A 27,077-nucleotide genomic window follows, 5' to 3' on the forward strand; every position below is an offset into this window, starting at 1 on the left:
GATGAGTCTGTAATCTGAAGCGTCTGTAACCCGAGGTACCACTGTACTTACACCAGTCTCATCCCATCACTTTTCTACAACTGCCCACTGAATTCTTGTTAGCTTATTTAAGAAGTTCTCTCCCGTGATAATAAAAGAAACTGAAGGTGGGATTCAACCAAGTTCTGCCAGCAAAAGCTCTACATAAGGACTTCCACAGGTACTATGGGGATTCCCTCTTCCTTCTCCCCTATGTGCCTTCAAAATTTGCTTGGTGTGGGGTCAGTAGAACCCCTGGAACAATGTGCATGGGGAGGAGGAGGGATCATTCCATAGGGGGGAAGCCAAAAAGCTTGCCCTGGCAAAGGATCACCATCATGTGATGCTGAATGCTTCCCTGAGCTTTTAAAAGCCTCAAATGAACAGCTTGCTTACCTTAACCTTTTATCAGTGCAAGAGACAGTGAGATTACGTAGCTGCAAAATTTTGGTACAAGCAGTTTGCATAATGCTTAAACTGGATGTTGGCTGATCAGAACAGTTTAGATGTTCACTTTTAGTCTGAATGGCTTGTTCTCTTGGCTGTGATTTTGCTGAAGAACTGTGCAAATTCAGATAACTGGGAGCAGAGACATCGTTCTTTTGCTCAGAATTCTGCTCCAAGATTTCTGTTAGAAAAATAACAACATTTTACTGTTTAATTCAAGAAGATGAAAGATGAGCATTTAATGCAGCTGAATGACAACGCTGCTGGCTTCTAAAGAAGTTCAGTAAAAACAAGTAAAATTTAATGCCAGTTTAACTGCCAGGATTTCCACAGCATGGAAAACCAGCTGTGTGGATTAGTAAATTGAACACAACCTGCATCCATGCATCTAAGTGGCAGGAACAGGAGCTCCAGCACATTTCCCAAAGTCATTCAGTACTGAACTATACAAAAAGTATCACATACGAGTACAACTCTTCCAAGACTGTGACTGCAATCAGACATGGCTTCATCGTTGTTTGTTGCAAAAATACAGTTGTTAACATGATCCAAAGTTTATTGATCACGACAACATGACAAGCTGTGGGAGCGCCTTGTGACTGTGCTTGAAGAGAAGGAAGGGAGGGGAACTATATGAAGAAGAAGAAGAAGAAGAAGAAGAAGAAGAAGAAGAAGAAGAAGAAGAAGTAGTGTAGGAAAATGGTTGTTTATACATAAGAGCATGGGAGAAAGTTTATTATTGCAGGGTGATTTCGTAGCAGAAGGCGCGTGGACAGCTCATGCTGTCCCAATGATTGGCCCACGTAGCATAGCCTGATCGACTACGTGGCCTGGTGTGATGGCATGGCATTGTCCTTATCAACCTGCTCGTCAAAGAAGTCTGGATTTGATATCCCGCTTTATCACTACCCGAAGGAGTCTCAAAGCGGCTAACATGAGCCTTAAGGATCATGTGGCTTATTCTCATCACACTAAACTATGGTCTAACACAGTGTTTCCCAACCTTGGGTTGCCAGCTGTTTTTAGACCACAACTCCCATTATCCCTAGCTAGCAACACCAGTGGTCAGGAATGATGGGAATTGTAGACCTCAATCAGCTGGAGACCCAAGGTTGGGAAACACTGGTCTAACACAAGAGTGGGGGAACATTCCCACCCTAGCAGATCAACTGTGACAGATAGTTGGGACAATCCATCTGTCAATCACCTGGTAGCAGATGATGGACAAGTAGGTTGCTCCACTCACCCATCAGTCCCTTGCACAAAGCTTCCCAAGCACCCAACAGCTAGCTGGTTGTCGAGTGCTGAAACCTCTGCACAAGGGGCTTTGCCATCCTATCCTCAACACTTCCCAAGCAGTGAGCATATAGCTGGGAAAGCTGCTTCATGGTCAAGTTCCCCACAAAGACCTGTCACAGCTGACCCACCTATGACATGGCCTATTACAGATGTCATATATCATATCATGACTGCTGCTCTGACATCATTAGGAAACTGATCCACAAGTTGCTCCTATAGTCTCTGCACAAAAATTCCCTAAAGTTTTCTGAAAATTCTGCTGTGCTTCCAAGGAACTGAATGCACGTCTTCTTTGACGGAAGTCCAGCCGTCATTAAATGGTGCTTAGCATAGAAAAAAGACACAGAGAGCCAGCTATATTCTCAGGATGGGACGAGCAGCTCCTTCGACCACTCTCCTCCCATTTTATTCTCCTTTGTTCTCCTCTGCCTGCATGGCCGGTCTGCCAATGTCTCACGTTACCTTATCCGGTCATGGCTTTTACTACACCCATCACCATATAAGGTAATCACTGCCCAGAGGAAACACAACTCCATATAAGGTCAATACATTCTATGCATTGTAAGGCACAGAGTACTGGTCAGCCGAGGTCAGGGGGCACCCTGCAGTATTACAAGCCTCTGCCATGGCTTTATGACTCCTACACTTCTTTGCATCTTTAACAAAACTATTATGCTATGGACACCTTCATGCAATTCACTATTTACCCACTAAAACAGATAAACTAACATTAGCGAATAGGACCATTTCCCCCCCTGTAAGGATAGCTTCATATATAGGGAAGTGTTATATGTGTAAACTAGATAACTGAATACGCAAATGAAGTTAATTTCTCAAATATCCGGTTGACATTACTGCAATCTGCTTTTTCTTGAAGGAACAACAGCAGCAGCACAATCACTTGTACAGGAAATTTTCCCTTCAAGCTGGGGTTTCTCAAGACCAATAATAGAAAGAACATGAATCTCAATGCCATTTATATTCTGGTGACTTTTAAGGTGATCAGTAGTGGAGCGCATGCTTGCCATACAGAAAAGTCCTAGGCTCCATTCCTGGTAAGATTTCCATCTGAATCCAAAAGATCCAATGCCAGAGCCCTGTAGACCAGAGATTGGCAACTTGTGATCCTCCAGATACTGTCCAATGGCAACTCCCATCATCCTTGTTAACTGTACTAGTTGGGACCAATGGAAGTTGGAAGTTCAAGAACATTTGGAAGGCCCCTAAAATTCCCATCCTTAGTGTAAACAGCACCAATCATACACCCAGCAGTGTATGATTTCAGAACAATTTGCATTTGACATAATTGGGGGTATTTGTACTCCATGAGTGGTATCCATGTAGGTTTTTCTGTGTCTCTTATGAGTCACCAAAACTAAAGCAGACCCATACAGAAACTTGAAGAAGTTGACACCACAGACTTTGGCTCCTACTAGTAAACTGCAGTTACATGTAGGGTTTACAGTACATGTTTCATTATGTGTAGTTTTAGACTGAAGTAAAGCATGGCAATCCTGCCAACTTAGCGGTTCGAAAGCACGTCAAAGTGCAAGTAGATAAATAGGTACCACTCCGGCGGGAAGGTAGACGCCGTTTCTGTGCGCTGCTCTGGTTCACCAGAAGCAGCTTAGTCATGCTGGCCACATGACCCGGAATAAAGCGAGATGAGCGCCGCAACCCCAGAGTCGGCCACGACTGGACCTAACGGTCAGGGGTCCCTTTACCTTTACCTTAAAGCATGGCAATATTTTCCCTCACATATTATTAAGGAATAACTACTTATAAAGGTGGTACAGTTAAAACTCAAGAACGTTTCACCCTTCCACTACCGCTAATCAATGATCAGCAAGTTCTCTCAGTCAGAAAAAAAGTTTTGTACACGTTTTACTCCCTACTCAATATTCCTTAGCTCTCTGTGTTACAACATAAGCCCTAGGTTTAGTTAAGTAATAAGACAAAAATCTGTAGAAGAGAGCTGATCAATACATATATTGTGTCAGCTCGAAGAGACATATAAAATAGACCTAGAAATATCCAATTTGTGATTTATTAAAGAATTCGGATAGGACTGCCAGATGTGTTCTGACAGTATAAAAACAAACATAATTAAACTTGTGCCATCTGTAGGCACAATTTTGTGCTCAATACCGCTTCACAGGGTTGAACAGAGAGATGCATGACTGCAACTCTGCCCATGCAGTGGGGAATTTGTCCAGCTTCTTCCAGCTACAGCCTCTTAGTCTTTGCCCTGTGAAAAGCTGCTCTTGAGGGTTGGAAAGCCCACAGGAATAGCACAAGGCATGGCTCAAGGAGGCTGCTCTGGAAATTGATGTAAATTGGAGAGTTTCTGCACAAACAGAATCTGTTTCACAGCCATGAGGCTATATACCACAGCACTACTCTTTTCTAAAGTGGAAACAATTAGATGACAAGTTTTTTGTTTTTATAATGAATCAACCCCCATTAGAATTATGAATCAAGAACACGGTGCCCACATACGCCTTCCCTAAACGAACATTGCAAAGTTAATTCCCTGAAATCGATGTAGGTGAATGCCTCACTTTCTAGTGTCCTACTCTGAGTGCTTCCACTTTGTTCCCAGTTTTATTTGCAACTCTGGCCACACACAATGGATACAAAGCATAAGTACCTGTTACTGCACTGGTTCATGCTCATTCCTGCTATCCTTACTTCTGCCTTTCCATCCCAACTCCTGTTCTCTCCCCACCTCATTGATATTTAGAACACGAGGTCCTTGGATTAAAAAACTTGTCTTTGGTGCTCATTTTTCTCTGTTATGCACCATGTACATGTACTGCAATCAATAATAACAACAATACTCAAAATGCCATTGTATGAAAACAGTTATGGTCCACCAACCACAAAAACACTACAATATGTAAGATCATTAAAATAAACACCATTTGCAAGATAAAAATGAAGAGAGATTTAGTAGCCATTGAGGTTCTAGTAGAAAGGCAATTTTAAGGAAACCCCAAAGGTTTCCCTTTCTCAAATTCAAGAAACATTAATGAAATCCTATTTTTGTTTTCTTAAAAGTAAATTCCATCATAGTTAGTGAGGCTTACTCTCAGGTAAGTGTACATAGGATTGAAGCCTAAATTTAGCCACCACCTCCACCAGCCCAGTTTGGCAGATACCACCTTTCATAACCTCTTCTCAAAGCTGGCTAATCATAATTTTAGTACTCAGTGTCAACTGTGATCATTAAGCACTTACTGTGTAAATATCACGAGCTTCCTTAGGCATTTGCTTATTTTTTTATTTTTTTTTTGCAATTCATTAACATGATATTATTTCCCAGCATTAGATTTAGGAGAGAAATCAGTTGCAGTTGTGCAGATTTTTTTGTTCTGTGCCTGGGCATTAAGACCATTTTTGAGATTCCACGCATATACAATCAAAATAGCAGTATTGCTAGACAGATAGTAAAAAAAAGAACACGACGACGACGAAGAAGAAGAAGCGGGGAGGGCAATTTCAATGAAACACAATGTTAGTTCTAATGGACGGATGATTGTGTTTGGTCTTTTGAAACTTTGAAGTATAGGTAAGTCTTGATCACACAAATTAATAAATCCTAAAGCTGGAGTTAACAATAACCATTACACCCAAATTCTGCAGCTTAGCCCAGGCAATTTTTCAAAAGGTCAGGTTGTGAACTGGAGAAGATCAGGGAGGTCCGCCGCATAGCTTTGTTGCCAGGCATCTCCCGTCTGGATTGTTGCAGGCATTTATTAGTATTCGTCAGCAGACTCAACAAAGCAAACAAGAAATTCAAGCACGAATAATAAAATGAAAATGCTGCTATATAACCCTTTGTCATTCAGCAAATATGGGACTTTTTAGCTACATTGTTCCTAAACCTGGGTTACTACTTTAATTTTTCTCCACCGGGCTGACGGAGCGAGTATGCATGTGTGTTAAATGCAGAGCTCCCTTAACAACTGCAGGACTGCCATTTAATCTGTTGGTAGATGGACCACTTCCTGTGGGAATTCTAGCTATGACTTCCAGATCCACCAAATAAATCTCAGATTAAGAATCCAAATGAAACCTGCCTTTGGCAGATAAAAAAAAATGTCAAGATGGATATAAACAGTAAAATTATAAATTATCTAGGTGCTGCACACTGCTTTGATGCGCCGGGTTTTCTTTGTGTGTTGTTTATATTTTACTGCAGTATCACAACTACACAAGGTATTCGTCAAATGTCACACTTTTATAATATTGGAGGCATCATTAAAACTGTTTGGCTAAGGACCTTGAAGTGTTTAAGCAGTAGCTCAAAAGTATATTTGTGCAAAGTAGAAGAATAAATTTACATATCAGCAGCAGCTCATAAGGGATGAGTAAATATTCTGTTTATCTCTCATTGTAATTCAGGTTAGTTTAAATACAGGGCTTCAAGATATCATTACAATCTATATAGATTTATTACATAATTTCCAAACACAGTGCCTGGTGGAGTTTTACTCAGCCAAACTAGTACTTGGGTTTTCTATCTAAACCAGCATTTTAAAAAGGGAAGAAAGTAAGCCTTTCCATTATATATACTCATATATATATATATATATATGCAGGTTTTGGTGTCCTCGGGTGTCTTCCCGTGTAAAAGTTGGGGTGTCTTTTACACGGGAAGACACCCGAGGACACCAAAACCTGCATTCCTGTACCCGTGAAAATCTACGAAAGCATATATATATATATATATATATATATATACACACACACACACACACACATACACACTGTGACACCTGGCAGATAACACTCTTATTATATATTTCCTCATCAATTATCCAAATCTTAATTATCTAAATTTCCTTTTTATGTGGAGCAAGGTGATGTCCCTGCATACCCTTTAATTAAACAGAAATCCTCTTTGTCACCCAAATTTATTCAGGTATTAATGCCAATATGATAAATTTTATAATTTAAAATGGCAAAATTAGACAACCACACCAACCACACACACACACACACACACACACACAAATGCCCCCTGCCTTATTGAAATAACATACCTTTAAAGTACATGTTTTATTTTTTTAGCCTGCATCACAATAACATTAAGGCCACTTTAGGCAATAATGAGCTGATAAACGTCATTCTCTGGAAAACGGTACATTAAACATGCAGGCAAAATCTTTGATAATCTCATTTCATCTCTGATGCATCCCCCTGGGGGACATGAACTGGTTTTTAATGAAAAAAATGGTTATGTCTTTGTTCATCATACCTGTAGTGAGGCTGGCCTGGTCTAAATTTAAGCTTTACACTTCTTGATAATAAAACTCTATCCAAAAATGTTTATAAGCAAAGCAATGGCCAGACATTTGCGGTACTTGTGATAATTTCCCTAAACCTTATTTGGAAGATACCTGACAACTCCAAAAAGCGTACAATACTGGCAACGCAAAGCCATGCGAGTCCAAGCGGTAAACACCAAATTATATTAAAGTTGAAGAAATACAGCATTAAGGGATGCCAACTTGCCTTTGAGAATGAACAGGGGTACTTAGCAGTCACTGCTCTCCTTTTTCAATATACTGTATCGGTTTTCAACAAATCAAATCAAACCTCAAGAGATAGGTACTCGGTTGCTCCGTCAAGAAGGAACTTATGAGTTAGATGCGAGCAGCTTCTTCTTTTTTAAGTCCTCACAGTATTGCTTATGTCAAAGTATTCAAAAAAAAATTGAGGAAGAAGGGAAAAAGAAAAAGCTGTGAAGAGAGTGGTCAACTTAGTATTTAACTTAAAAAATATTGAATATAGTTGCCTTTGCTCTTCATCCTTCAGATTTTTGGTTGTTGTTGGGTTTTTTTTACATTTGTATACACCAAGTATCACTTATATTCACTGATCCATAATGGCCGCTCAGCCCATCCATAAAAGATGGGCGGTTGTGACCTGGCACATGAGCTCCTTCACCTCCCTGTGTAATAAAAGATCATAGATAGATAGATAGATAGATAGATAGATAGATAGATAGATAGATAGATGATAGATAGATAGAAAATAAATGTTCATAAATGTACCAATCTAGCACGTACATTGATATGTGGACCACATGTCTGGAGCAGCACAGGAAGACCATCCTGAAACCATTTTGACTCCCAAACTGACCAAATGTTTTCTCTGCAAGGAGGGAGGAGGTGAGGGAACCTTCCCATTGTTTCAGGAATTAAGTGATCACCATCTCAAAGGAATGGCCAGACTACCAGGAAAAGCAATCAGATAAGGCATTATCAGATAACCTGGCAGACAAGAAAAACAACAACATTCACATTTCTGTTGTAGACCACCTTTTCTGTGATGTGGGTATGATGTTTGTTGGGGATGGTCTTGGGTTACACTCCTTCTGTGATGTATGTATGATGTATGGAGGGGTGGTCTTGAGCTCCAGGGCAGGGAATTTAAAACGTCTATAAGGCTCACCTTTGTCCAGGGTCCTCCTCATCTCTCCTGCGTGTGAGGGGAGCACCCTGTTGCAACAGCCTTAATAAAGATCAGGCTTTGCTTCTCAATATTCTCTGGTTGGCCTCTGTTATTTTCTCCTACCGATGGAGAACCTACAAAGGACTCTATAAAGGGCTCTTGCATACTCCATAAGGGAATAAGGGCAGACACGCCAGTTTCCTATGCGGTCGTTGGCTCGCACCCCCTGGCCGTAGCAGAGCATCACAGGTCACCCACCAGACCCTGTTTTGAATCGTGCCTATCCGTGGTGGCCTGGGGGACGTGCTCAGGGAACGGACATGGAGTGGTAGTTTTCTCTCTGGTCTGCTTCCAGACCATAGAGAACTGGCCGGTGCTGTTTGCTGCAGCCCAAGCCACTCCCACCACTGCCTATGTAAATGGAGAGAACTGGGGGCCCTTCTCTTCTTTTATGTAGTCATTGCAGTTTTGGATGAGAGGAAGAAAGGACTTTAGAGTTCTGAAAACAGGGGCAAATGGCTTTTCTCCATATGAAATGGACTTATGAATTGTAGCAGGTTCTTGCACTCTAATGACAAATAAAAACATCAGAAGAAACTAATGGAGTCATGTTTATAGGTTTTACAACATTCTGCAAGAAAAAGAAGAAATTACTGCGAAGGTTGTGAGTTCCTAGATCAGGGTAGCCAACCTGCTCCCCTCTCCATGTTGTGAACTGCTCCTGATGCTGTGGACAACAATTCCTACCGTCCCTGGCTATCGGCAATGCTGCCTGGGGCTAATGGGAGTTGTAGTCTGAAACAGTGGGAGGGCACCATGTTGACCATTACTAGTAACAGAATATAACCCATTCTATATGAACTGTTTGCTGCTCCTCACCGGAATTCCAGCAACCATAAATCTTTTTTCATGAGAAAAAAGGGGAATCAGGCACCCAGCAGAAAATGTTTGAGCAACTACTTGGAGAAGCGGAGATGTAAGCAGCTTGCTTTATTCTGCAAACAACCGTCAAGATGAGCCTCTGCCAGGTTTATTCAGTGATGGCCAACCTTATTGGCAAGTGTCATTCTGCTGTGTATAGATGATGGAGAAATGATAGATAGTATGAGAGACAGCTGACAGGATGATCATAACAACACTATCTCCTACTTAAGACTTGACTTGTACCCCTCTAACCCCACTGCCATGAAGGAAAGAAAGAAAAAGCCAGCATCTTGAATAAAGATCTAGCATGGGTTAGAAATGGAAAAAGGGGTGGTGAACAAAGAAAAGATGTTTAAATACACAACACAGTAACTCTTCCATAATACTAAGGGCTAAGCCAATGTGGTACCCTCCAGACATTGCTGGAATCTAGCTCAGATCAGCTCCAGTCAGCATGGCCAATGCTGGGATCCAACATCTGAGCAGCACCACATCAGCTACTCATACTGTAAACTCCATGTGCAATTCTTTGAATGAGCCCATTATTTCTGAACTGCAGCTAAATTGAACTGAATAAAATCCTAACCCCGGGGGGTGGGGGAGAGATCGTAAAAGAATCACAACACAAAAATGAATAGTATTTACAGCTCTAACTGGATGGATTGCTAACAGACTGGATGGGTGGCTAACAGATTGAGGTTGAATCCTGACAAGACAGAAGTACTGTTTAGGGGGGCAGGCAGGTATGGGGGACTCCCTGGTCCTGAATGGGGTAACTGTGCCCCTGAATGACCAAGTGTGCAGCCTGGGAGTCATTTTGGACTCACAGCTGTCCATGGATGCTCAGGTGAATTCTGTGTCCGGGGCAGCTGTTTACCAGCTCCATCTGGTACGCAGGCTGAGACCCTACCTGTCCGCAGACTGTCTTGCCAGAGTGGTGCATTCTCTGGTTATCTCCCACTTGGACTACTGCAATGCACTACTTTGAAGGTGACCCAGAAACTGCAACTAATCCAGAATGCGGCAGCTAGACTGGTGACTGGGGGCGGCTGCCAAGACCACATAACACCGGTCGTGAAAGACCTACATTGGCTCCCAGTACGTTTCCGAGCACAATTCAAAGTGTTAGTGCTGACCTTTAAAGCCCTAAATGTCCACTATAGTCGCAGCCTTGGATTCAAATTAAACTCAACAATCTCTTTCTCTTTCCATCTTGCTGCTTTGTTTCTAGCTCACATCACTACAAACTCTCTGCTCTCAACTCAGCCTTTCTCCTTCTAACTATCATTGAGTTGGGGGAGGGGCCCCACCGATTTGACATCTTGCATAGATCTACTTCCTTTGTTCCCCTTGGTGGCCCATCACCTGGGCAATTACCTTATCCAGAAACTAGCCTGGTTTACATTTGAACACTTGCTGGATTCCAGTGGTTAGAAGGTTCTCACCATACAGCCTACTCCCCCTATAGCTCATAACACTATTATCCCATATTGTTCCTTAATGGTGTGAAGAATGTTCTCTATCTATCAATGTAATTTCTGTTTTGTTTTACACAGTCAAAAAACACAAAATGCACATTCCATTGCAAAAATTTGGAATTCTATAAACAAAAGGATAACTCATCTTGGCCAATTGATTATGTAGCCCACTGTGTGTAAGGACATACCAAGATGTTACAGTAATCTGGTACTATTTAATGTATAAGTCGCAGAACTTGCAAATGGTCTCTTTGAAAGAATTAACCTTTTGAACCTTTCTTAGGGTATAGTGACCCCTAAAGGTACTAAAGTTGAACTGGCTACAGAGGTTCTAAAATGTAATAGAATAAATACATCTTTGTTGCTGGCTGTGAAAAGGGGAGCCTGAAGGACACCTTCGGATTTTGTTAGTTGCAGTGGTCCAGTTTCCTCTGAGCCACATCTTAGAAACCTTGATCTGGCAATAATGGAAAAGGAATTCAACAAGTGGGTATAGTGACCATTCATGAAACAGCCATAAGTCAAGGAAACATTTCCTGTGGAGATCAGGACAACTAACCCCATTGCCAACTACGAAAAAGGAAACTCATGCCACAACAGTCTACATAATAGTTAGGATGGCTTCCCAAAGGAGATTTATTTATTTATTTATTTATTTATTTATTTATTTATAAAAATCACCTGTGATATTCAGCGTTTAACCCACTTCCCCATAAATTCTCTATATTTTATGCTTTGTGGACCCATTTCACGAGTTGTTGTAAAAACAGAGCAGTTGGGTGGTGAACTCCAGTCCACAGCTTGGATGTGGCCTTCTAGGCCTCTTTCCTTCCAGTCTTTGGCACTCTCCCCAAAGCACCCTCTCTCTGTGCCCTCCCCTTGAGTGCTTTTGTCTGGCTAAAACATCTCATTGAACTGTGATAATGCCCCTGTGATAATGCCCCTTATTTAACTTATATGCAGAATTCATCATGCGAAAGGCTGGGCTGGATGAATCCCTAGCCGGAATTAAGATTGCCGGAAGAAATATCAACAACCTCAGATATGCAGATGACACAACCTTGATGGCAGAAAGTGAGGAGGAATTAAAGAACCTTTTAATGAGGGTGAAAGAGGAGAGCGCAAAATATGGTCTGAAGCTCAACATCAAAAAAACGAAGATCATGGCCACTGGTCCCATCACCTCCTGGCAAATAGAAGGGGAAGAAATGGAGGTAGTGAGAGATTTTACTTTCTTGGGCTCAATGATCACTGCAGATGGTGACAGCAGCCACGAAATTAAAAGACGCCTGCTTCTTGGGAGAAGGGCAATGACAGGCCTAGACAGCATCTTGAGAAGTAGAGACATCACCTTGTCAACAAAGGTTCGTATAGTTAAAGCTATGGTTTTCGCAGTAGTGATGTATGGAAGTGAGAGCTGGACCATAAAGAAGGCTGATCGCCGAAGAATTGATGCTTTTGAATTATGGTGCTGGAGGAGACTCTTGAGAGTCCCATGGACTGCAAGAAGATCAAACCTCTCCATACTGAAGGAAATCAACCCTGAGTGCTCACTGGAAGGACAGATTGTGAAGCTGAGGCTCCAGTACTTTGGCCACCTCATGAGAAGAGAAGACTCCCTGGAGAAGACCCTGATGTTGGGAAAGATGGAGGGCACAAGGAGAAGGGGACGGCAGAGGATGAGATGGTTGGATAGTGTTTTTGAGGTTACCAGCATGAGTTTGACCAAACTGCGGGAGGCAGTGGAGGACAGAGGTGCCTGGCGTTCTCTGGTCCATGGGGTCACGAAGAGTCGGACACGACTAAACGACTAAACAACAACAACAAATGCCCCTTGATTGCCAGGATGGAGAAATTTGTAGAGAAATCTCTGGCCTTTGCATGGCTGGAATCTAGCCTACTGTACAAAGGTAAACAAAATCACATCAATGGCTCTACCCACTGATGCTTCTGGCTCTTCCTACCTCTGGCAAGCAGCCCCTGAATAGTTTTCAACCTCTTGAGGGCCGAAAAAAAGGGTTCCCAATTTCAATAGTAGAATATGCTGGTACAACAGGGTGCTGGTCTTGCTGTTTCACCTTGTCTAGATTCCAGTCCTTAACACTTCTCCTCCATCCTGTTCACTCACAAGAGGGCCCAAACGACATTTAGGAAACAGCCCTCCTTCTACATTCATACAAGCACCAAAGAGCACGAAGCTCTGCAGGAGAGAAATGGCCAGAGAGAAGGGAGATGAGAGGAAACCCCTTTCTTAGGAGAGTTTAAGTGGAAAGTTAGATATATGCGGGAGGAGGAGTAAATTCCCTTCAGGACTGAGATTGAAGCAGCATGAAGCACTGGGACATATATACACACAAGTGTGAATGTAATGTGATTCTAACTAGGGATTTTCTGATCTATTATGTTCTTGTGTTTCTTGTGGCAAGCCACTCACAGCTGTGGAGTAAATGACATTTACTCCTCCTCCTCCTTCTTCCTTCCCTACACAACGCTGACTCTTCTGCCACAAGGGACCCCAGTAGACAGATCAGAAGGCTCCTGGTTTGAATCTTGGTCAACTCAGAATCCAGTTTCTAACCACAAATGTCAAGTTCCCTGCCTCCAGCCTGTTTCCCAGTGCAGTTTTATGTTTGAAGAACTCCACACTCCTCCTTGCTTTTTAATCTTCCCTTTCTGGCACATTATATTTAACTGCTTATTAAATCAAATTGAAGCAAACAAGATGGCTGCTCTCGCTACTGGCTCTCTTCAGTTTGTATCGGATTAGCACTAGGCAATGCTGTTGCTAGCCTGTAACTTCTCCATGCCTGCAGCTTGGTCTTGGTTTTATGAGGAGAAACAGGAAGCTGATGCTTTTCAGAGCCTGTAATTTAGAGCTGCTAGGTCAACCAGAGATGCACCTAAAATAATAGTACAAAAAGGGTTTTCTGTTTGTAATTTTGATTAAAGTGGATATTCTTCAGAGAGAATGAAATCAGTCAGTCACTTTGATATTGACTCAAAAGCTGCTGGTGATAGGAAGAATGGATGAATTGCTAGTGTTGATGTACTTTCACTGCTTCCTTGGAAACTAGAGAGAGATGGGCGTAGTGCAATTAACCGTGAAGTGTACCTCTACTGAACCACCAGTACAGCTCTCCAATGCTAAAAGGGAGGCAGGTTTCCTCTTGCATTATTTTGCATTCGTAAAGATGTTCTAAACCCTTTCAGGAAAAAGAAAAGCGGCAAGAGAAGGAACAGCATGTGCAAAGAAATGCAACATATGCCTCTCTCTCTCTCTCTCTCTTTCTCTCTCTCTCTCTCTCTCTCTCTGCACCCATGATCCATTTGCCAAGGCTGCACATGTGGACCTCTCCTGGCCCAGATGCAATTGAACTGACCTTTGGAAGGGACAATGGGGCTTCCGTCTGCACATGCCGCAGGTAGTTCCTCCCAGCTGATACCGCATTTATTTACTTGCTTACTGTCTGCACTTACAACCCACCCTTCAACAAATGGTTGCAGTAATGTCATAATTAAAATAAGTAGAACTTACACTAACGTCAGAAACTAAAACTACAAACAACTAATGACAACAATGAACAAAACAGAACAGCTAGGCACAGCAATTTATTTTGTTAATCACGAGTTCCATATAGATGCTGAAGGTCCTTGTGTTTCCGTGTATGTGTCTCTGCCTAAGCATTCTGGGGGGGGGGCACACTGTTTGGCGTGAGCTGTCTTGTCCTCCTGACCAGGTTACTGCCCCCAACTCTGCTCCTGAATCTGAACTGGAAGGAAAAGAGTGCTTGGGGGAGGGCCTGCTCTTTGTTATCAAGGGCAAGGCAGCCAGAACTGCTGCCAACGTTGGCTATAATTTTCAGAACTGTAACTTTCAGAACTCTTACTCAAGTTGCAGCGTTGGATGGTAGAGCAACTCTCCACGATACATGCGATAAGTAAGGCTTAATTCACTTAAAGCTATGGTTTTCCCAGTAGTGATGTATGCAAGTGTGAGCTGAACCATAAAGAAGGCTGATCACTGAAGAATTGATGCTTTTGAATTATGGTGCTGGAGGAGACTCTTGAGTGTCCCATGGACTGCAAGAAGATCAAACCTATCCATTCTGAAGGAAATCAGCCCTGAGTGCTCACTGGAAGGACAGATCCTGAAGCTGAGGCTCCAATACTTTGGCCACCTCATGAGAAGAGAAGACTCCCTGGAAAAGACCCTGATGTTGGGAAAGATGGAGGGCACAAGGAGAAGGGGACGACAGAGGATGAGATGGTTGGACAGTGTTCTCGAAGCTACCAGCATGAGTTTGACCAAACTGCAGGAGGCAGTGGAAGACAGGAGTGCCTGGCATGCTCTTGTCCATGGGGTCATGAAGAGTTGGACACAACTAAATGACTAAACAACAACAAATTCACTTGGAACGGCATGAAGCAAGGAAGCCTACAGGAGTAAGATGCAAGGAAAATGCATGGACAGCATGGATAATGCAGCTAGGACACACGTCTAGAGTTTTCTTTCTAGAATTGAAGGCATAGTCCCTCTCCCCAATTGGCAATGGGACTGCAATACATGGGGAGGGAAAGGTTAGCTGTTCCCTCAGCAGCCATGATTCCAATACAGTCGTACCTTGGTACTCGGACATTTTGGCTCCCGAGCGTCGCAAACCTGGAAGCGAGTGTTCCAGTTTGCAACGCCCAACGCGGCTTCCGATTGAGTGCAGGAAGCTCCTGCAGCCAATCGGAAGCTGCGTCTTGGTTTTCGAACCTTTCTGGGAGTCCAATGAACTCCCGGAACGGATTAAGTTTGACAACCAAGGTACGACTGTAAATATTGTTTCCTGCCCCCCTCCCCCGCCACAATTAACCTCAGGGGGAAAGCTCCCATTCATACCATTGGGAGCTCTCCCACCGCCAGCAAACTGCACCATAGGGTATTTTTCGCCCTATAGGACGCACTTTCCCTCCTCCAAAAATGAAGGGGAAATGTGTGTGTGTCCTATGGGGTGAATGCAGGCTTCGCGCAGCTCTCCGCAAGCCGTGGGAGCCCAGCGCTGGGCTCCCACGGCTTGCGGAGAGCTGCCTGTTCTGAGGGAACAGGCAGCTCCTGGGGAAGGGAAAAATAATTCACCCCCTTTATTTCCCCCCCAAAAAACTAGGTGACCTAATGGGCCGGTGCGTCCTATGGGGCGAAAAATACGGTACTCACTGTCAATATCAGGGGTCAGCAAATTGTTTCAGCAGGGGGCCGGTCCACTGTCCCTCAAACTTTTTTTTTTGGGGGGGGGGGAATGAATGAATTCCTATGCTCCAAAAATAACCCAGAGATGCATTTTAAATAAAAGGACACATTCTACTCATGTAAAAACACCAGGCAGGCCCCACAAATAACCCAGAGATTCATTTTAAATAAAAGGACACATTCTACTCATGTAAAAACACGCTGATTCCCGGACCGTCCACGGGCCAGACTGAGAAGGCGTTTGGGCCGGATCCAGCCCCTGGGCCTTAGTTTGTCTACCCATGGTCAAGATCATGGCTGCAAAAGGTTAAACCCCCCCATCCCACACACCGAAACCCCAATGCTAATACCTCCCCCTATCTGTAATTACAGAAAGAAAACTCAGGTGTGCTTCCTAGCCATTGTGCAATTAGGATAGCAGTTCAGCCCTCTGCCACGTATATATTATCCTTCCAGACAAAAAAAAAAGGTCTGGTTTAAAAGGAACATGCTTGCAGTTACATCACTTAACAGAAAAGAAGTGAACTTTTTTTAAACAGTCACTTTTACCTACCAGCAAGAACAAATGCATTCCATCCAGGCATTGCCTAGCATTGGCATAGCCCCTGGGGTTATGTATCAATACCTCAGAAGTCCTTACCTTTTGACCAGTCCTCCATTTGTATTTCTGAACTTGTTTGATCTGGCAAGGTCTCCGCGTCTTGCTCCAAGACTTCAGAGCTAAAGTAAAGCCAAGTCTAGATAAATAAATGTAAAACAATATATCAGAACACACCTATACCTTGCCCTTATTTGTCAGGGAATTTACAAGACAAATGACTCAAAAAAAATGTTTATAATAGGACAATAAAACCTGTTTATTTTAACAGGTGACATTAAATTGACTTTCACAGTAAAAGATATTTCTGTTCACACTTTCAGTTTAGATAGATTTATTCTGTTCTCTGTTGAATTTAATGATGGTGTTGAGAAACATATTAGTCCTCAAAGCCTGATCCTGGCAACAGTTATTACAAAATAGAATGAGTAGGTCCAGGAAAGCAAATATGATTACTTTTTTCTTGGTCTGCATTACCAGTGGTAGTGAATGCAGGATTAGGTCATGTCAAGGTTTTGCTCTGCATAATCCTTAGGTATATATGCAAGTATTACAGAGAGAAAGTTCTCACAATATTTTCGGATTCGTATTAAGATACATAAATCACCATGTTAACATTTTTAATTTGTGAGAATAGTATGTTCATTAGAGACAATGTGGAATTACAATTATTATGCCTGCATTATCACAGTTTTGTGACTTTTTGGTTGGTCTTAATAAAGGTATTACCCAATCATGGGTTTTGGAAAGTTTTTCCCTTTCCTGGTCCAACATGGCTACCCTTGTTCTTCATGTTTCTTATAAGAAGAAAATTTATTTCTTAGGAACCCCAGCCATAAAATGAAATAAAATGAGAAACCTTGCCACCATGTGGTTATCAAGTTCAAAATAAGGAACAAGAACACTTAAAAAAAATTATAGATAAGTAGCTTATACTGTATAGCCCGTACTTGATTCAGCTCTAAGAATATACAGTGAAAGAAAGATGAGAGATTTTAAGGGACTTTCTTCTCAGGAGTGAGAGAGAATATTACCTCAGACCCTGAAGTCTGAATTTCTTACAAAAAGTCCTCAAATGAAGCTGTAACTTTGGCTTTTTCAGTTCTGTGTAACTGTGTTGATTTGGGGTTGGCAATTTCCCCCCTATATAAGTTCCTCATTTACTTTTGGATTAGCTGGAAATATAGAAGGTTATTATTAATATCAAAGAAATGTGTTTTAAGTCAATGAAGTCTTTCCTCTACATATTGCACAAAAAGGTCCATAATAATTGCAGTCTTTTAATAAGGTATTCATATAGCAAGAGATGAAGAAAATACAGTCTTTAATAACCTCTGGAGTATTTTAAAACATGTCTTAGGGCCTTAATGTGCCTAGTAATATACTATTTAAAACCACAATTTTATCCCTCCACAATATACAGTCATACTTCCCCGCCATTTACCCAGCTAATGAATGCCAGCAATTAGTAAAATGTAATCCCACTGCACAATCAGTTTAATGCTTTTAGCACTCAGAAAAGTAAACACCAAATTAATACTGCTCAAGCCATATCAGATCCTACTTGGAAGCAAGCAATTATAGTTCAGCTCCTCAGGTGTAATTAAATGATTGGAATGATTTAGTTCCATAAATGCAAGTTAATTCATAAGCAAGCAACAAATATACTGGGAGTAATTACAAGAAACATTGGCAGTCTAGGCAGGGCATGCTCTTTTATACACCTGGTATAGGAAAATGCTGCCCTCTCCTGGATATCGAGTGTGATTATCCACTCCAACAGCCACACTAATGTGAAGTATGGCAAAATGCAAGGTGTGAACACAGGAGAATCTTTGAAGGTTAAAAGTCATTATTGCATTTCACACGCACAAACCATCAACTATGGTATTAGCCATACTAGATTGCCAGCAAGAATTACTTAAATCACACACAGCCAGCGTTCATGGGCTAGCAGGGAAATGAGTCTTGTTGATCCGCAATAGAATTAGACAGACAGCTTTATTCACAAAGCACTTCTTACACAAATATAACCTGCTCAGAGAAAATCATTTACAATGTCACGTATAAAGACTATGCAAATGTCTGTTTTGTGGAATGTACACAATTTAGGAAAAGGCTTCCCAAAATATGTTTCCACAGAAATATAGAACTGGCACAGTTATCTTGCATGATGATGGCTGGAATCTTATACCCATTTATAGCCGGGAGGAAGCCATACTGAACTCAATAGGACTTCCGAGTAGAGATGAATAGGATTTCACTGTACATTTTTTCCTATGCAGGGATTATATCCTACCCACATTTAAAATAATCTCCCTAACCAGCGTATTAAAGATTTAAGGCTATTCCAGGGTCATGAACATATTCTATTTCTAAAGAGAAAATATATTCTATACAGTCAATTTTGGAAAATACATTTTAAAAAAATCTTTAAAACTGCACTGGGAAAACTTACCAGTGCCTTCAGTTATATATCTATAATCCATAACCAAACATTACTAAATAAAATTATTATTATTAATAATAATGATGATGAAGGCTGTTAAATAGTGTACACTGAAGATGTTTAATAGCGTACACTGAAAATGCACACAGATTACAGTAACTTATTTTCAGAGTACAACACGCATTACAATCTAGTTCAAGTTAGTTAAGAGCCACTAAAGTCAACAAGTTATTTGTGACTAATTTGATATCAATGAGGCTTAAGTGCGACAAATTTTAGCTGCCTTGGGGCTACGTTGTCATTTTAATCACAGTTAAATAATTTCTGTTGGTGTTGACTGAATCAGGAGTTTTCTTTGACAGCTGCCTTCAGATACCGTAAAATTATAATAATTATTTTCAAAACCAATATTATTTAGTTTACAGTATTGCGGTAAAGTGAGAAGGAAATAAGCTTTATATATCTGTGAAACTACATACAGCCTTCCTCTGTACAGACATCACTAATGTGTCAGTGTGTTTTTGAAGCTTTAAACAAATCAAGAACATAAGCACACTTAGATATTTGTTTACATCAGCCACCAGACACTGCAATTTGTGTAAAAAGCATAAACATATATAAACATAACCAAGCATTGCCAAATTATACAAATTAAAAGATACTAGAGTATACCACCCTCTCTTAACAGACAGAAGCAAATGAAAGGTTATGTTAAACAAACAATAATATGGAATTTGAATCACAACCCTGAGTCACTTTTAAGACTTTGTGCTTTAGTCTCTCCATGGATGCTTTTTTCTTTTTTGCAACAAAACATGCTTATCTTATTAATCTTTAAATGTTTTTAAATAACCCTTGTAGATACGAATTCAATTATTTTATTAGAAGACATATTATTAATTTTAAAATGTACAGCACATTTACTTTGCCCTTTAATGCCATGGTCTTATTTTTCTATTCAAATCTTGTACACTGTAAGTTAATTGCTTTTGGAAACTACTTATTATTCATGTAAAAATTAATGTGCCAATGTGTTTAAATCCTTTTAAATGACCATTCATGCATCCTTCCCGTTTAAGTACCGATGAAATCTGTCAAAGATATCAGTGCAAGATGGTTTTAAAGAAAGTTCCAATAAAGATTTTTCCCCCTGCTAACATAAGATTTTCATTTTCACCAACTTTACTTGAATTCCATTAATTTTTTAAGCTGCTTTTAATAAATTCACCAAGTAAAAATTTTTAGGCCCCATAGTCTGTCATTTGTGTTCCAGCTGACTCTATGAATATTAATAACAGTGTTATCCTGATTAAATAGGCTTCATATGAAATCCCTGTGAATCCTATAGCTCAGACATCTCATTTTTTCCAACTCTTTATGAATTTGGATTCAGACATTATGCTGGAAGAAATCTTTAATAACAGATCTACTGGTACATTTCTGTATTCTTAAGCAAGAACGAGATCTTCCCATAATTCAAACAATTAAAAGAAACACGTCTACATCTTAAGGTTTCAGGCTTTCTGTAAATACACACAACACATCTTAACTCTAATGGAAACTTCAGCATTTTCAGAACAAAGGACTGGGTACCTATTAAAAAGTAATACTCATATCTCTCCCAATACGCACCTTATTTGGTCTTAATTCATAGGTGCTTTGCAGTTACGAACATGTGATTAGATAGAGGAGACCTTCAGGTCTTGTTGCAAGAAGATGCATCGGATTCAAACCCAAGACTTGGCACACATATGTCTATCTTGTTTTTATATGTTTTTAATGAAATTAAGTAGTCGTTTACCACAACCTCGTTCAGCAATAGCTTTAACCAAAAGCAAACCATAAGCCTTTACAGGGACCTCTCCAGGAAAAGAGTGAATTTTTTTAAAAAAATAAATAGTCACAGGACCTGACCTCCTCTGAGAGGAGGATAGTGTTGAGAGACTGCTGCCTGATTATAATGTGGGTAGGCTATCACTACAGATTTGCTTTAAAGCAAGCAGGGAACCGTTCCTTAGCCCAAGAGCTGCATCCCTTGGGCTCACCCATCTGGGAAACACTTGCTGGTGGTTGGCAAGGCCAAAAAAGAGGGTGTGACCAAAGTGGGAAGGGCTAAATCTGGTACAGTGGTACCTCAGGTTACATACACTTCAGGTTACAGACTCCGCTAACCCAGAAATAGTGCTTCAGGTTAAGAACTTTGCTTCAGGATGAGAACAGAAATTGTGCTCCGGCGGCGCGGCGGCAGCAGGAGACCCCATTAGCTAAAGTGGTGCTTCAGGTTAAGAACAGTTTCAGGTTAAGTACGGACCACCGGAACGAATTAAGTACTTAACCTGAGGTACCACTGTATATACATACACCACACCCAGACAAAACAGAGGGAATAGAGAGGAAGCCCCAAGCGTAGACCAAGGTCTGATGACTGGCAGTTCCTCCACCATCTTACAGCTAAGCCTGATTTGAAGGGGGGGGGAAGTATGTTACTATTTCTTTATGGCACAACTGGGCAACCTGCAATCTGTCCCACTTTTATGTGGCCTCTAACATCCCCTGAAGTCGCCCCATTTCCCCACCCCATCTAAATTGCTTCCTGCCTGTTAGCTTCCTACTTTTCCTGACTTCTAAAAATATTTTGCCACTCTTTCTTTGACGTTTCAGAGCAAATGCAAAAGGACATCATTTCATTTGATAAAAAATAATGGATCGTTTTTAAAATCCATTTTTTCTTGGAGAAAACAACTTCCCAAACCACCAAGTTATAAATATAATATATACCCCATCTATGAAAGTTCCACTTTCTTTACCAAACAGTAGTTATAATCACCTGCTGCACTAAAAAAAAGGAATTACCATACTTTTCCGTGTATAACACGCCCCCTATTTTGGGAGACTCAAAATTAAGAAAATGGGGGGGGGGAGAGATTCCCCAAAGTTATTGAGCTTTTTGGGGCGAGGATCGCCCACAGTTGTTGAGGTTTTCCTGGGGGAGGGGGAGTTGTTGAACTTTTTTTAGGGGATGATGCCAAAAAACGTTCACCTGCCATACCGGCAATGCCGCTCACCACATACATCACCACAGCAACCTAAACTCTGTCCCATTACCGAATCCATTGAGTTTTACTTCTGAGTAGAGATGGTGGAATATGGCGGTCATTAGTCTGGAACAGCTAATTCAGAGTGTTCATTGACTGTGTCCACCAGTCCTACCAGTCAATAGATGGTAGATTGTGTCCTCCCTAAAAGAGGGCACGTGTTGCGGTGAGATCTGGAGACTGACTTCTTGGCTGTGGGTGGGTCCACTGGATAGCCACAACACCTTATAGGTAGGTCCCTCGATGCTGGGTTTCAATATGGCCAATGGGGTTGCAATCTAAACTGATCGAAGGACCTATAAAAACCCATGCACATGACCCACAGCTTCCTCTTTCGGCTTGTGCATCGGAACACCCGCCCACCTCTCCCTAATTTTAGGGCCTTTTGCGATTGACCTTGCTATGCCGTCGTGTGTCGTCTGTCATTGGGACTGGGGCACGGCAGGAATTTTCCCACTTGGTTGATTGGCTGTTGCCATTTGGGTTTCGCCTGCCGCGTAGCAAGTCGTCACAACTTGTAAGGTTGCAGATAAGCACTGGTTCATGTGATAGGGATGGGAGAAGGGTCTCACCATGCCTATGTGAAGGGTATTCCGTTAAAGGAATCCAGGGACTCAACTTGGATTGGCCAACCCCTGAAAAGGGGTTGTGCCCGTGCCTGAGTCCAGGGGAGCATTTGGGGAGTGAATAGAGTCTGCTCCCAGGTTTTTCACCTTCCTCAGGTGTTCACTCTTGGCTGACCTATGATAGAGCTCTGGGTCAGGGCTACCTGCAAGGGTGTAGGGAGCTAGTCGAACCAGAGCCTATGCAACCACTCACTTTTCTGTAATCATAAAGTTGTGGCCTAAATTCTGCCAAAAACCAAAACTAAAATTTGAGTCAAATGTGTCTTTATTTAGGAATTAGGAGGGAGGTCTCTGGGTCTGAACACGCAATCCACCTTATGGCATAGGATAATCAGTGGGTGTCTCCTTTATGGGGGAGAAAGGCTTTTATTTTTCTGACATGGTGATTGGAATGAAAAGCTATCATAGTTTGGAAAAAAGTAAGGGGTGTGTGATGTGAGAGAGAGTGAGAGCGAAACAAGAGTTGTGGTGTAATTGAGAGGATTGAGGGGATAGGGAGGGAAGGAGGGGAAGAGAGAGAGAGCACAAACTCTGAACTAAAGGCTGAGAGTATTTTGTGGTGTACTGTGTCTCCCTCTTATGTGATGAGGCAAATCTGCTGCGTGGTAAGAACATGTTGGCTGCTTGCTTCCATGCACACTTGATCTATATATATGTAAAATAAATCTACTATAAAAAATGTCATATGTCCCCAGTGATCTCCCTTCCAAAGGACAAGCCAAACCCAGGGAGCACTGCCACTGAACCTCTTGACACCTGGGGAAATGTGGAACATATAACAATACTGTTCATGGCTTTGGGGACTTCCGGGAGAGAGAAGTGGTGGTTTGGCTATCACTCTGTTAGCGCGTGCTGACAGAAATTATGTGGCAATTGATAATAGACAGATAGTATGACTATTAACCACTCTGGAAATAAGGGTGATCTGGGAATTAACCTCAAAACACTTTAATCAAAGCCGTTTTCCTGCTGTCTGCACCTGGTGGCTTGGAAAGGAGATAGAATGAGCTGGCAAGCTGAGGAGTTGCCATTGTGCCCAAATGCCATGTGGTCACCTGTTATAGGTAAAGAAGATCCACAACTTCTCTATTTAAAAATACTTCTGGGGCAAAGAAAACAGTAACAAGATACCCCTCCATCTACAATCTCAAAATCTGTAAGCACTGTCTTCCATCACTGAAGAAAAACAGAAAGGAAAAACAGATTGTTAAAGTGTCTAAAGCAGAACAAAAAGTCTTATTTATGGTTGTGAATGAGGAGAATCCCTGTGTGAAAAATCTTTGACCATTTTTCTGTTTCCTGCCACTAAAGAAGTGAAAAAACCGAAATTAAAGTGGCTATCAGTAGCTGTGGGAAAGGAATTTTCCTTGAGATAAGTTGCAGCTGTGATTTTAAGAAAATATTAAATGTTACGGTAATAATATCCAGAACATCAAAAGCATCCAGTATGATAAAGGTACTTTTGGATCACCCAATGACTGTTGGTATTGTTCAGCAGTTGATGGCTGAACAATTAAAAATAATCAGATCAATGTTTGATGAAGAAAATGGGCCAAAGAGATATGCCCTTTTAAAATATGCTTTTTGGGGGGTCTATTCAGTTGCTGTTTTTATTTTTATTATGAATTTTGCGAATTTATATCTTGATTTTATTCTGTGAACTGCCCTGAGACCCCCGGGTATAGGGCGGTATATAAATTCAATAAACAACAACACCACCACAGAAAATGGAAATGGGGAATACTCAGAGGCTCCAAACCAAATTGATGAAAAGTTGGCATGACTGGAACATAAAATAGTTAAACTGAAGTAACAGATGGTGATGCCGAAATGGAGTTCCATTCAAGGATTTGGAGGAAAAGGAGAATATAAAATCACAAATGGTAAAATGGAGACTTATTTAGATATGGTATTGATGGAACTAAGTGGGGGGGGGGAGTTTTGGGGAAACTTCAGTCCTGCCCTTCTAGCAGAAAGAAAGTATTCTGAATATGATCTGGAGCAAATTCAGAGAATGATGCTATTAAAGTTATGGTACTCTCTCTAGAAAAAGACTGGAAAAAAGCGAAATAGAAGGTCCGACGGAGGAGATCAGGATACTATCATAAACACAACAGGAAATGGAAATACAAGAAGTGGTATAGAACATATGGAACTAAACATGAACTAATGGACATATTTGGGGGGGGGGGGATATACAGAATATTGGCCCAATGTGTGATCACAGTGGAGAGTAATGTTGATGAAAATTAATGAATGTAAAGTTAAAAGGAAAAATAGGGTTGACATTTATTGATAGAAATAACCATTAGAGAAACCATGTTGGAATTTTCATGGGAAAAGAAATGAATGATTCTGACACACCTTGACTTAAAAAAAATATTGTTTAACAGAAAGTAGAGAACATGGATGTTAGCATGGACTGGATGTTTTAAATCTTTATTTTTTTAAATGTAACAGGCAGGTGGAAAATTGGAAGTCTTCTTTTTGTATGTTTTTCTAATGTTTTTGTCTACTTTATTTCTTTTTCTTCTCTTTCTTTCTTCTGTTTCTCTTCTTTCTTTTTCTTCTTTCTCTTTGGAATCCTATGTTTGGGGCTTTTATTCAGGTCCAGAGATTGTATACTCATGGGGGTGGCAGATGGTCAACGGAGGACCCTGGGTGAGAGACAGGTGAACATTGTGTCCCAAGGTCAGAGGCGAGGCTGAGAAGAGAAAGGAAAGACCCCAGGTGATAGCTGGGAGGGGCTACTGTCCTCTGTGGGTGGCAAGGGCTAAGAAGTATTTTTAATTGAGGACTCTACTTATTCGATTTTTATTTTTTGTAGTTGTAATTTTACTGCAGTATCGGTGCGAACAAAAGTAAGGCTGAAGAAACACATGGTAGTTTTAGTTGCAGAAAGGTAGGAGGCTAAATCAAAGCACAGAAATAAGGATAATAAGTGACAACAGGAAAGCAAAGCCATGAGTTTACACACTAATGCCCAGTATTCACTTTGTTCATCCTAAATGAAACTTCAGAGGGAATTCAAGACAAGTGTTCCAGGTCGCTGAAAATGAGGGAAGAAAAGCAATGCCACCCACCATCCCTGCAGCTGCGCCCCCCCCCCCATTGCTATTTCAGGATACAGAAGGGGGGCAAAATGGCAAGCAAATGAACCAAGGCTAAAACACGGGAAGAAATCACATTGGACCCAGTGGGCCTTGCTTTTGTGCAACAATGCAGAATAATAGTGTATCCATATTTGCATCCCATGACCACTGGATATTTTTTAATGAGCAACCTCAAGCTACTAGAATGTTTTTCCAGCTTTCCAATGTACACAAGTTACCATCGCTGGCATGTTGGAGACTGCCTTGATTCTGTTTTTGTCACACCGTTTTCAGATATCCATTCCCCCAGGCAGGTGACTTATTTAACCCTATATTGGCATTTCTCCCTGTTTCAACCCTGCTGCCCTTGTCCTCTCGAAAGCCTCTTGTAACTTCTGGTCATATCCCTCTTCAGTTATGCCCAGTCAAGATCCCTCTGCACACGGTCACATGTGCCCACAGGCCAGAGACTTACTATACTCGTATTTGGAGCACATCAGAAGAGGTTCAGTGCAGAAAATGTAAGTTCACCTAGCTGAATTTATCACAGAATCAAAACAAAGTTTATCCCTCCTATTTGAATCAGGCATATAGGAAGAGTATATTAAATGTGCTATCTCCATTATAACATCAACTGATAAGGAAGCAAAAACTGAAAAAACGTACCCCCATTTTCCTGGAGTTAATCAGATACCAGGATGTTTTAAGATATCCTGAAACGTTTTGCCCTAGGCCAAGCTAAACTAAATCACTTAATCTAGGAGGGTACTGCATATAAAAGCAAAGTTAGCTTATAGAATAATTTCCCCAGGGAACAAACAGCCTGTTTTCTTAGCACTCTTATTCATGCCAAGTTTTGATGTAATGACAAACTCCACCACAAAAGGACTCGCGTTTCCACAGAGCTAGAAAAATTTACTGGCAAATCTAAAGGTCAAAAAATTAATAGAAGAAAACTCAACTCAGCCCAGAACAGGTGCTGAGAAGTTTTCACAGCAAAAAGGATAAAAGGTTATAGGCATTTTTAATGGTTACCTAAAAACAAAAGAATCTGTAGTTCAGACGCATTTAAATATCATCTCCACCTCTAAACTGAAATTGTGGTTTGAACACTGAGAACATTTCATCAAAAGCAACAACTACCTCATATTCTATTAACATTCCTTGATAATAAAAGCACTACAGTACTCTGAACACTATAAAACTTCATACTTCTGTGCCCATAACATTTCATTTCTGCTCCTTGGTGGACGTCTCACACCGGAAAATGAAAGGGGTGATGAGAATACTGTCCCATTAGTTCTCTTGAACTTCTCAGCTACTTTTGAAACCATCAGCCATGGTGACCTTCTGGGT

The 27,077-nt window shown here is 41.2% G+C and overlaps 1 protein-coding gene across 4 annotated transcripts in view; it reads right to left on the minus strand.

The window, feature by feature from the left end:
• MIPOL1 (mirror-image polydactyly 1) overlaps positions 1–27,077 on the minus strand; it is a 192,761-nt gene that overhangs the window by 143,490 nt on the left and 22,194 nt on the right. The window contains exons 1-3 of one of the 4 annotated variants that reach the window (XM_083741530.1): positions 17,494–17,591; positions 16,502–16,598; positions 415–646 (exon numbers count right to left, since the gene is read on the minus strand). In XM_083741530.1, coding sequence (XP_083597656.1) covers positions 415–646; positions 16,502–16,520 — 251 coding nt within the window. In that variant the 5' untranslated portion in view covers positions 16,521–16,598; positions 17,494–17,591. Of the gene's footprint in view, positions 1–414; positions 647–930; positions 1,070–7,284; positions 7,419–16,501; positions 16,601–17,493; positions 17,592–27,077 lie in introns of those variants that run through there. The other 3 variants (XM_083741531.1, XM_083741529.1, XM_083741532.1) reach the window with 3 other exon arrangements.

The sequence above is a fragment of the Podarcis gaigeae genome, assembly GCF_964106915.1.
Source record: "Podarcis gaigeae genome assembly, chromosome: 1".
NCBI lineage: Eukaryota > Metazoa > Chordata > Lepidosauria > Squamata > Lacertidae > Podarcis > Podarcis gaigeae.